Here is a 12,142-nt window from a genome sequence, read left to right as displayed (position 1 = left end):
TGGCATATTAGTTAAGGCTGGTAACAACCAAAAAAGGTACTCGCAGGGTTCTGAACATTTGCTTATAATAAGCACAAGGGACAGAGAAATCCTTTGTTCCAAAATCCAGGATATACTACTGCTACTATAAGCAAATTTTACTTATTTACACAAACATACTTTTTGTTTAAAATGGACATTCCACCCCCCCTTTTTTAAAAAAAACAAGTAGACAAAAGGAATATGTGCAATTTTGCAAAAGCCTTGAACACATTCAGTCGTAACATCTTGATAACAGTACTAAAATTCTTAAGTTTTTTATGTACAGGCTTCTCATAACTCTGCCACCGAAAGAAACCCCGAAAGGTTTTCCTTCTTCATAGCTGCAAGATTAATAGAGTAATATATAATTCAGGCAACATATAAACACCCGCACTAAACAGTGCAATACTCTTGAAGTCAAGTCAGTGATCTACTGAAGATCGAAGTACAAATCTGTAATTTTTTTTTATTTTATTGATTTGGCAGCATTGCTTATGGAGAAACAAATGCACTAGTCCAAGACCAGGGCATTTCCCGTACCACTCCACAGTTACAAAATACATCCAAGGTTTTCCATGTTTCCTAACAGACAGTCATAATACTCCCCAAGGATTTCCTCCTTCCGACGATGACATCCACGTGATGGAAAATAAGCAGAAACACTCAAAATCGGCTCCTTCATTTTGTTACATTGATAAATGTACACTACCACCACTTAATAAATAGAAATGCAGCAGTTCAGTCACATTAACAGTAAAGAATTTGTACTCTATTCCACCACTGCAATCGAGTTGGTTGTACAAAAAACAGTCTTTTACGCAGGGGAAGGGAAGGGGGGAAAAAGAGAGAACCCTTTTCCATCAAGATGCGAGCTAAGCGTTGGAAATTAAAAGAAATGTGCTTTTATTTCGTTTCATCGACAAAACAGTAAAAGGTTCATGAGCTTTTCCTCTCTCTGGTCCGAGCTGAGCTGAAGGTGTGAAGGATTGGTCAGGCATGGGTCTCCTCACATCCCCTCCGCGTGGCCCCAAGGTTCAAAGGATTATTTTTAAGTTCACCAGCCTTTGTGCTTCTCTCCTCTTGAACGGTACCGATCCAAGAGCTTCCATCAGCCCAGATGATTACTTCCGAGAACTATAAATACAAGTGTCCTTCCTCATTATTGTAATACAAGACCGACCTAGAAAGACAACAGCGGGTTTGTTAGTGCAGGTAAGGGTAACAAAATAAAAACATTGGTAAGGAAATCTCCAGCCCATTGGCTTCATTAGGCCCAGCACAGGTGCCAAGTTGGCCCAGGAGACAGTTCTTCAGAAACCATTATTGCCTGCCCCACCCCACCTGTCGGGCAGGTATGGATGTGGCTACAAAGAAACCACCGGGAGCTCCTATTGGTTCCTTTGCAAGCGGAAATCCCTGTCAGCACCAATCAGCTGATCGGCACTGGCAGGGAGACCCATGGGGACTGGCTGCACTAGGGAGTTCTCCCTTGGGTTTCAATACAAACTGATTTGTACTGATGGAGTATGCCCCTTTAAAGGCATCAGGTGATTGGCACTGGGAGCTGGCCCTTAAAGGAGGTAGCTGTAAATGCACCCCATCTGATCAGTGGTTAAAGTGATCCTCTTTGAACGCAGGTGTCAATCACCTGACATCAGGTGAGTAACAGGGAGGCAGTCCATGGGGAGTGACGGATCCAGTTCCCCACCTGTTTTATGACTTAGCGCTAGAACGGGCTTTGTCAGACACACTTGTTGCTAATTTCTGGCCCTCCAGATGTTGCTGGACTCTTAACTCCCATCAGCCCCAGCCAGCATGGCCAATGGTTAGGGATGATTTTACATGTAGTCTAGTGACATCTGGTGAGCCACAGGTTAGCCTCCCCTGCCACAAGTTACAAAAAAGCAAAGTCACAGGGCATCTGGGTAATTCAAATCACTATAGACAACTGAGCCTCTGTGAAATGTGTTACCTTTTCAGAGTCCATGCCAGGACACCTCCAGTTATACAAGTAATACTGCAAGTTGCCGTCTCCGATACCAAACTTCAGTTTTTCAAGGAATGTTTTGTTTTCCATCAAGTCTAGTGCATTGAACACATCAAATCCTTTCTGGCAATATGAGAAAAAAAATAATGATTTTTTTCTAGTGGCATTTGCATCAAGGTTACCTATGAAAGACTTGCAATATGTGGGTGTATTGCTAATCCCCTGTCCCTCGGAAGGTGGTGGACTCTCCTCCCTTGGAGGTCTTAAAGCAGAGTCTTGGGTGGCCATCTGCCATGGATGCTTTAGCCGAGATTCTGCCATTGCAGGGGGTTGGACTAGATGATCATTGGTAGTCCCAACTCTACAATTCTCAGATTCTGTCTGAGAGCTGTTCCATACAACCCAAAGGCCTCCTGGGAGCTCAAGCCCATAAGCAGAGGCTGCCCTGTTCTCTCCAGGGCCAAGAGGTGTGTCACACCAGGAGTTGTGTTCTCCCAGCTCTCCTGGCCACGGAAGACTTGGGAGAGGCAACCTTGTTTTCTATATAAGCAGCCCAAGTGACCCGACGATGCCAGGGCTACTTACCAGCTTTGCTATAATGAGTGCATCGTTCATGAGATCCAAGAGAGGGGTTTCCGTATGAACATTGTAGAAGGAGTAGGCTGCTTTGAGGCTTTTGTGAACAGGGTGGTGCATGACCGTCGAAGGTAACGTGTAGAAACTCAGAAAGTCGGTTAAAACACCATTTGAACTCTAGGAAAGGAAGGGGAAGAAAAAGACACTACTGAGAAATCAAAGTGAAAAGACTCTACAGCACACTGGAGACGTAAGCAACTCAAGCTGGCTGGCAGAACTACAGGTCAAGAAAAACTACTGCAGCCAAGAGGTATTTGATGTGCTGAGAGTTTACAGCCAGCCAAATAAATACGGCCAGCAGCTCTGGCTTATTTTAGCCCTGTTAAACTTGTTTCAAAACAATCTCACACTGATCACGATCTATAATGCCATTACTTTAGGCCAGTGTTTCCCGAACTTGGGCTGCCAGCTGTTTTTTGGACTACAGTTCCCATCATCCCTGACAACTGGTCCTGCTAGCTAGGGATGATGGGAGTTGTAGTCTAGAAACAGCTGGAAACTCAAGTTTGGGAAACACTGCTTTAGGCCAAGGGTTGGCTAACCTGTGGCTTTCCAGATGTTGTTGGACTACAACTCCCATCATCCCTGACCACTGGCTATGCTGGCTTGGAATGATGGGATTTGGAGGGCCAAAGGTTCATGCAGATAGAACAAAGATGCTGAATGTGCAGACTGTCCCCTTTATTACATTTATGTCTCATCTTTTTCCAAGGAGCTTAAGGTAGCACACACGGTATGGCCACCCCATTTTAAACCTCATGACCACCCAGTGAGCTTCATGACTGAGTGGGGATTTGAACCAGGGTCTCCCCAGTCAGTGATCACGTTGGCTCTCATTTCGTTCTAGTGTTGCAGTGCACAGCCAGCCATTTAAAAAGGCAGAGCAGCAGCCTGCATAGCACAGCCATCCGTTTTAACAGCAGCGTCAATCCATGCTGAGTTGTATCATATATTGCAAAAGAGTAATCTCCATTGTATGAGTGTCAGTCAAATTGGCACCTCAACACACAAGAAGGAGGTATCCACATGCTTGGGGGAACCCCAAGTTTTGCATACGTATGAAAAACCCAAGCAGGCACCCCTGCAAACAGTCCAGTGAGAAGTAAATATGCTTAGTGGACATGTAACTCCGTAGAATGAAATACCTGGAATCCTCAACATGACCATTCTACACTGCAACATTTTGTTGCAGATCCCAGATACATTGTGCATATTTATCCTTATTTAAACAAAAGAAGAAGAGCTGCCAATTCCAAGTGGTAGAAGTAATCGTGATTATTATCAGGCCAATGGAGGCCAATCTGAAATCACCCAAGTTTTAGTACAGGATTATCCAGTTTTACTTCAAAGGAGAGAAGTTACTATTGCCCAGCTAGGACATAATGCTAAACCATAGTTTAAAGTTTTACATGCACAAGCAGCAGCAAATATTGGGATTGCACACTCCTCCTGCCTTGGTGAGAAATCAGAAGCCCCTGCTTTAGTGTCTCTCAATTACATCTACACTTGGGGAATTACGGTTTGATACAGGCTTCTCTGAACAATCCATAGTTTAATCAAGTTCAGGTGTAAAAAGAAACTGTTTAGTTTAAAAGCAAAAGTGGATGCTTCTGATATCCACACAGCTGTGCTGGAGGAGAACAGGAAAAAGTCTGAGCTTGAGGCTCACTGCTGTTTGTGCCCATAACAAAACGGGGTTTTAATGTTGCACCTGAAAAGGACCATTGCCGGTTTTCTGGGAGAGACTGTCTTCCAGAACAAAGAGTTCACAAGTCAGCTGACAACCAGCAACTTAAAAATAATAGATTAAAATGGAGATACAGGCGTTCCCAATGTAAGGGAAGAGTTTCTCACAGGCATCAGGTCCATCACTGTGGAGAAATGGATGATGGACTAGATTGGCTTTTGGTCTTATGCAGCTGGGCCTTTCTGACATTCTCAATGGAGGCAGGGGACAGCTCTCTCTTACCTCTACAACAAAGGTATCAATAATGTGATCCTGAGGCAGGAACCAGTGGGCCACTTCTTCTTCGTCCATAACAGGAGCGAGGTTGAACTGTTTCAAGTAATTGTTGATTAATTCTTGCACCGCTTTAATGTCTTTTCGTTCCATTGGTCTCAAACCTGAAGTTTTTGTGGCCTTGTTATAAGGAAAGAGGTCAAAGATTAAAGAGAGAGAGAGCTTACACATTAAGCAGAAAAACAATGCTAGGGCATTCAGTGAGGAAAAACTACTGTGCCTATCCTCCAGATTACTTGGGTAGGCAGAAGACAGATCAGGATCTTCTGAGAGATCTCTGGGTGTTTTATGGTGGCTTGGCAAGAGAACAGCGACAACTAAAACACAATCTCCCCCATTACGTTGCTGATAATGCTGGGGTGGGCAGACCAGAAGTGAATTTTTGTATGAAATTGCTTGGGAGCTGGGTTCTGGCACTGTTCCGAAGTTCCTGGCTGAGCTTGCGCATGGAGACACTCTGTTCCTTAGCTTATGTCCACCCAGCAGAGCTGCTATTTTGCATCTTGCTTTGGGTGGTGGATCTCAGGTTACCAGTAAAATCCAAAGCACATCCTGTAAGCCCATCCCTGCTGTCGAATGATGCTTTGCATAATTCCCAGCAAATTCAGCACCTTCAAGGAGACAGCAACCAGACAGGAAAGTCATCCTTCATGAACTTCTGCATGCAAACAGATGTTTGGGCAGCAAAAAAAATGACCCCGGTCTTCTGAGTACCAAGAGGGACTTTGTAGATACAGGAAAACAAATAATGGCTTCAAGAGTACTGTGTTCCAAGTCTCCTTATGGCCTCATCAGATTTTACAGAAAAACACAGGGCTCTGTGTTGTCACAAAAAATCTGTCATGTCTTCTCTAACGCTTAAACAGGGATGGGGAATCTCTGGCCTTGAAGATGCTGCTAGACTACAACTCCCATCATCCTTGAACATTGGCCAAAATGGCAGGACTGATGGGAATTGGAGTCCAACAAACATCTGGGAGGTTCACAGGCCATAGTTATTTCCCCCTAATAAACCAGTAGATTGTGGGGTGTCTGTGGTAGATTGCGGGACCCCTCCCCCACAAAAAGCTCAACAACTTTGGTAGATCACTGCCAGTTTTTTTATAGTGGGAGTAGATCACAGTCTCTTGAAAGTTGGACATGCCTAGTATATGCCATCAGTACATTCAAGTCAACTCTACAACTCTTTGAACGCCTCTTCCTAACCAGAGTTAACTATTTCCACGTCTCTCGAACAGTCCTGCCTTCCCAAAATGAAAGCCTGCCTTGTCAAGGATTGACAGAAGGCTATTTGGGGCCCCACTGTGAGAGTGAGGGTGCTGTGAACAGACACAATGCTTACATCAGGAAGTCTGTAAAGCTTCATCGTTCTCTGTAAAGTCATATTCCTACTCAAATGAGAAAATTTCACCTCTACCAATTTTCTGGGATTCAGGGATCGATGCCAATACCTAGAAATGTTAATATATATGCATATTAATTTTATTTATTCAAAATATTTATTACTACCCCTCTTCACTGTTAGAAACAGGATACAGTGCATTTTAAAAAAATACAACACCTAATATAATAAATAAAATTTATCTCACTTGACCTCAGTCCCTGAACTGCAATCACTGCGTTTCATTATAAGTAAAATTAAATTATTAAACTAAATTATCCAATTTAAAGCAAGTTATTGCTTGGGACAGGACCTAGAAAAGACCCGAGCAAAATTTTTATATGCAGAAATTTAATAAGAAAGTCTTTGAAATGTGTTTCCATGCAAAGCACCCACAAAATTTAACACACTGACAGCTAATGTCGTAAGAACAATCTACCAATCTACTGAAATAATTTGTTTGTTTAAGATATGTGCTCCCCCCCCAACTCTCTTGACACTGTGACTAGCCCAAGGTCAGCTGTGAACTTTATGGCTGAGTGGGGATTTGAACTGTATTCACCTAGGTCCTAGACCAGGGGGCAGCAAACTTTTTCAGCAGGGGACCATTCCACTGTCCCTCAGACCTTTTGGGGGGGGCGGACTATTTTTTTTTGGGGGGGGGAATGAACGAATTCCTATACCCCACAAATAACCCAGAAACGCATTTTAAATAAAAGGACACATTCTACTCATGTAAACACACACTGATTCCTGGACCATCCGCGGGTCAGATTTAGAAGGCGATTGGGCTGGATCCGGCCCCTGGGCCTTGGTTTGCCTACCCATGTCCTAGACCAACACTCTAAGCACTACACCATGCTGGCTGTGGGCAGGAAAGGATAATGCAAAATTTAGGAGGACAGTGCATCTTCATCTTCCATTAACAGGAAATGACAGCTGAGCACGCAGCCCACTAAATCTCCCTTTGCAGCCTCACACTGACACCATAAAGTGATTCACCTGCAAGCTGGTTTTTCTTAGCGGAAAGATGGAGAAAAAGAAATGGAGGCAATAGCATATATTGAGGCAACACTGACCGTTTTGAACAATGGGCACGAAAAAGTGCTTTCACTGGCTCAAAGTATTCTATATCGTATTTCCCCCCAATGCCGGTTCACTGTTCCAGCACCAATCCCCTCTTTTAGGGATGTTCCTAAGCCAAGGGCCTTGCTTAATAATCCATACTGTGTGTGAGTTATAGGCTGCACATACAGCCCGAATGCTCCCGCTTTGCATGAACAGGCAAACAAATCAGTAAGGAAATGGTTTAGTGTTACAGCCAAGTCTGGGATTGTGGTTGGTTCCTCCCTAACAAGCCAGGATCACTAGGTAAGACTTAAATCAAGGCTTGTGGTTGGCTTACCAATCCTGGCTTATAGGGGGGATAAACAAACCACAATCCTTGGGTTTGGACGCCACATAAAGCTATTCATTCCTCTTACTGAATTATTTTTACCTGCTTGTGCACAGTGAGGGATTTATAATTAAACTGGAAACTTTAAAAACACAAGATGTGTTTTGAAAGCTGCATGTATAAACCCCACACCACCACCTGCAAGCTTTTGGAAAAGCAACCATATCTCTGGAAAACCCTTTGCTTACCTGCAAGTTGCTACAGGTTTGGGAAGTACCACTCCTGCAGTGTAAACTGCCTGAAAAATCCCCTCCAAGTTTACTCTCCTGGTTATTTCGCGAATCAGGACCGGTGCTACTCGCTTAGATCTCAGTTTTTTATGGACACACAGAAAATTAATTTCTACCATTTTCTTTTCACTGGGAATAAAAAGTTATAAGCCACCACTTATTTTTTAAACAACAACAATCCAAATATTCTCTAATATTCTGCCTGCGGTGCAGAAATGCAATGTAAACTCTTGCGACGATGAATAAATGAGAGGTGATGCCTGCAAGGCTCAGTTCCTCTTATGCTGCCAGCGTAATGCAGGGATTTGCAAGGAGGCAGGAGAGAAAGCGAGGCCATAAGCCTCAGCTCCTGATTCTGGGCAAATCAAAAGACCAGCCCAAGTGAGCTGTTGCAGAACATAAGGGAGTTGAGGCCTCTCCCTGTAATTCAAGCACTGATGTAATGTGCAAAAGATGCAGCTGCAGAACTAGGAATCGCAAGCTCTTCTCACGATTAGAACTTCCCGTGTAACCTTCTGCAAAATGCCCTTTTCACATGTTACATGGGAAGCATAATTCCCTTGTGCTCCCAACTTTCACTGCCTCTCTCCCAGACCTTGAGATCATCCTCTGAGGCCCTTCTTCGTGTGCCTCCTCCACGAGAACGGGCCTTTTCTGCAGTGGCTCCCCGTTTGTGGAATGCTCTCCCCCTAGGGAGGATCAGGTGTGGGGAGCCCAGTGCCCCAGTGAGGATGCAAATCGCCCCCTCCCTGGTCATCCAATAGGTCACTTGATAAGTGGTTAAGAGGGCAATATCTTCCCTCCTCAGCGGATCTACACAGATCTGCTGAGAAGGAAGAAGCTGTGTGCTATGTGTGTGTACCTGTAAGTGTGTGTGTACAAGTGTGTGGGGGGTGACAACCTCTAGCCTGTAGTACAATGGCTCCCGCAGTAGCTGTTGGTCACACCTCATGGGGTGGCCAAGGGCGAACACAGGACCTTTGGACCAAAGGAGTTAAGCCACCCCTCTTTTAAAACAACGAAGAATTCAAAGCTGGCTCCGTTCAGCAAGAGGAATGCTCGATTATTTTGAGAGAATATTCCAATGGTACGTTGGCTGTTTCTTATTGGAAGGAATGTGTTCTTTGCAGACCATGTACCACCATATACTATTTAACACACAAGGCCACATTTCTTAAATCCTGCCTTCCTCCAGCTGTATAAACAAAACATGTTTTGGAAATAATTTGCCAGCACCTTCTCTCTGGAACCCTCTTTCCTGGGGAGGTGCACTTGGGACGATTCCCTTAAAAGGTTTTTTTTTTGCACGGCTAGACAAGTTCTTCCCTTATTAGACAGACCTTTGGACTGTAAACATCTGGGTTGCTGCTGCATACTGGGGCATTTTGGCTTTCAAAAACATTTTCGAAGCACTTCATATTGCTGGCTTAAGGGTTTGTGTTTTTAAACGTAGGGCGTTTTGATTCAACCTTGCTTCTAAGCACTAGCCTGGTAGCTCTTGGTGAAACTGAATCCCACCCAGGTGGATATGTGGAACCCCACAGACCAGGCCCTTGATGGACATCTTGGGTTTTGTTCGGAACTATCACAAAATAGAGCAGGACAGTGGTGCCCCGCAAGACGAATGCCTCGCAAGACTGAAAACCCGCTAGACGAAAGGGTTTTCCGTTTTGGAGGTGCTTCGCAAAATGAATTTCCTATGGGCTTGCTTTGCAAGACGAAAATGTCTTGCGAGTTCCTGCAGGGTTTTTTCCCTTTCCCCCCCCTTTTCCCCAAGCCGCTAAGCCGCTTATCAGCTGATCCGCTAGGCCGCTAAGCCGCTTAACAGCTGATCGCTAAGCCGCTAATCAGATGATCCGCTAAGCCGCTAATAGCGCTAATCTGCTAATGGGCTTGCTTCGCAAGACGAAAAAACCGCAAGACGAAGAGACTCGCGGAACGGATTCTTTTCGTCTTGCGAGGCACCACTGTATCCCACTATTTTGAATAGTAAGAAGTTGCCGAGGTGGACAGACTTGTATCGAGGACATTCCCAATAAATGCCAAAGCTGGAATCTTTAAATGGGACTTCAGCTAGTGTAACTGAATACAGGATTTCGACCTAAGAAAACACTGAACATCTTTCCAACATGTCCCTATCTGCCATTGATGAAACTGATTTTTAACAACATGCCTAGCCGAAACTGACATCAGGCGTGGTCAGGGCTTACCTCTCATAAATCCGTATGTGTGCAGGAATGGCGCTTATGAACCCTACCAATTTTCTATTGGATGATACTCTGACACCACAATGCCATTGCGGAAGCCAGCCTGGAGGCCGCAGAGCCCTGGAAAGAAGAAAACCACAGGTTAGTATTTATTGTTGTTATTTACAAAGAACCTAACAGCTTTCTAGGCACTGTTCTGAGATATACATTTAAAAATAAAAATTAGAAAATTCCCCTGCCTGCAGACTTGTTATGCAACAAGACATGACACAGAAGGAAAAAGAGTTGAGGAGGGATGAGGAAAACAAGGACAGTCAGGTACTAATTTTTTTAAAGTTTGCTACTTGGAAAAGCATGGAATTTTGTTACTCACCACAAGAGAAACTCTGGTGAATAGTCAAATCTAAACATATTATCATCATCTTCTACATAGTTTTCATTTAGCAGCATGTACAACTCCTTGAGCTGAAAAGGCATTAAGGGGAAAACATTTATCCCAATGCGCTAACTAGAATTTTGCACTGGACTCTGTAGTCCAGTGGCTCAAAGCCCATAGAAGTGCTGCATTTACTTCCACAACCTGTGCAAAACTGCCCTGGTGCCCAAGTGCACATAAAACATGCCCAGCAGCGAAATATATGGGCCTCCCCAGCTTGTGTTCTAAAAGACTGTAAGCAGTTCTACTTACGACTTCGGCGTTGCTCAGGTCCAAAGTGTCCCATGTGAAACCCTGTGGCAAAGAATATGGCTCTAGGCGGATGTTGTCCTTATCGGGCTCAATTGCGCCGTGAGATGTAATAACTTCACCTAGTTCATAAAAGAAGAAGAAGCGGGGAAAGAGGGGGAAATATTGCATTGTGTGTAGCTTACAGGCATGCTTCTGAAAATCCCCACTTTTAAGGGAAAAGGGGAAGATTTACGGAACCAATATGAAGTGAGAATATTACACATCATAGTAAAGTAAACTTCAGGTTGCATTCTCCCAGCCTGCCCTCAATTGCTCAAGTCAGTCCAGTGTATTGTATCTTGATTGGTTACACCAGCATAACCACACTGAGTACACAATTTCCCTGGATGTCACCAGTCAGCCTGTCACTTTTTGCCTCTTTTTGCTGAATGCTATAATTCATGTTTAATTGTGTTTTTTTTAAAAAAATCTTGCTTCCCCCCTGCTTTTAGCTGTAAGCCGCTTTGAGTGCCTGTCAGAGGAAAAGGCGGGATATAAACAAATATAATAAGCATGGCCGCTCCTCAAGATGAACTCACTTCAAATGCAGAATCAAACCCCAACAGCAGACTCACGGCTCCCAATTAATGGAGTAATACTTTTCTACGGCATGGTGGAGACTGGGAATTCAACACCCACCTGTATGACTCCTGGGTGTCTGTCAGAGGAAAGGTTCCCTTTGGAAATTATATACTCTTTAAAAAAGCAGTTTTTCTTTAACTGGTTTTATACTTCTCATTTTACAGTCCTTACTCATCCCTTGTCTCCTTTGACATTTCATCACAAATCCAATTAAGCATAAAAAAGACCAGACAGAGGAAAGGGTTAAAAAGCAGGGGTGGGACCACAGAGCTACAGTTTCCAGAGTGGTCTAACAATTGATCCTTCTTTCCAGGGAACTCTGGGAATTGTATTTCTGAGCTGGACCATAAAGAAGGCTGATCGGCGAAGAATTGATGCTTGTGAATTATGGTGCTGGAGGAGACTCTTGAGAGTCCCATGGACTGCAAGAACATCAAACATCTCCATTCTTAAGGAAATCAGCCCTGAGTGCTCACTGGAAGGACAGATCGTGAAGCTGAGGCTCCAATACTTTGGCCACCTCATGAGAAGAGAAGACTCCCTGGAAAAGACCCTGATGTTGGGAAAGATTGAGGTCACAAGGAGAAGGGGACGGCAGAGGACGAGATGGTTGGATAGTGTTCTCGAAGCTACAAACATGAGTCTGACCAAACTGCGGGAGGCAGTGGAAGACAGGAGTGCCTGGCGTGCTCTGGTCCATGGGGTCACAAAGAGTCGGACATGACTAAATGACTAAACAACAGCAGGGGGAATAGAGGCCTCCCAACTGCTCTCAGTACCCTTAACAAACTCCAAGGATTCTTTGGGGGAAGCCACGACTGTTCAAAGTGGAATAATATTCCTTTAAATGTTTAGTGCAGAGGAGGCCTGTGTCAAAGGGCCCTAAGTAGGCAGA

At 44.3% G+C, this 12,142-nt stretch overlaps 1 protein-coding gene across 4 annotated transcripts in view; it reads right to left on the bottom strand.

Moving 5' to 3' along the window:
- Positions 1 to 467: 467 nt before the first annotated feature.
- Positions 468 to 12,142, bottom strand: part of NMT2 (N-myristoyltransferase 2) — a 35,800-nt gene continuing 24,125 nt past the window's right edge. For all 4 annotated transcript variants that reach the window (XM_028749958.2, XM_028749959.2, XM_028749960.2 and 1 more), the window contains exons 4-12: positions 10,627 to 10,745; positions 10,312 to 10,403; positions 9,942 to 10,058; positions 7,690 to 7,860; positions 6,007 to 6,115; positions 4,614 to 4,784; positions 2,594 to 2,761; positions 1,994 to 2,131; positions 468 to 1,201 (exon numbers count right to left, since the gene is read on the bottom strand). In XM_028749958.2, coding sequence (XP_028605791.1) covers positions 1,181 to 1,201; positions 1,994 to 2,131; positions 2,594 to 2,761; positions 4,614 to 4,784; positions 6,007 to 6,115; positions 7,690 to 7,860; positions 9,942 to 10,058; positions 10,312 to 10,403; positions 10,627 to 10,745 — 1,106 coding nt within the window. In that variant the 3' untranslated portion in view covers positions 468 to 1,180. The remainder of the gene's footprint in view (positions 1,202 to 1,993; positions 2,132 to 2,593; positions 2,762 to 4,613; positions 4,785 to 6,006; positions 6,116 to 7,689; positions 7,861 to 9,941; positions 10,059 to 10,311; positions 10,404 to 10,626; positions 10,746 to 12,142) is intronic.

The sequence above is a fragment of the Podarcis muralis genome, chromosome 12, assembly GCF_964188315.1.
Source record: "Podarcis muralis chromosome 12, rPodMur119.hap1.1, whole genome shotgun sequence".
In the NCBI taxonomy this organism is placed as follows: domain Eukaryota; kingdom Metazoa; phylum Chordata; class Lepidosauria; order Squamata; family Lacertidae; genus Podarcis; species Podarcis muralis.
This window is presented reverse-complemented; position numbering and strand designations above follow the sequence as displayed.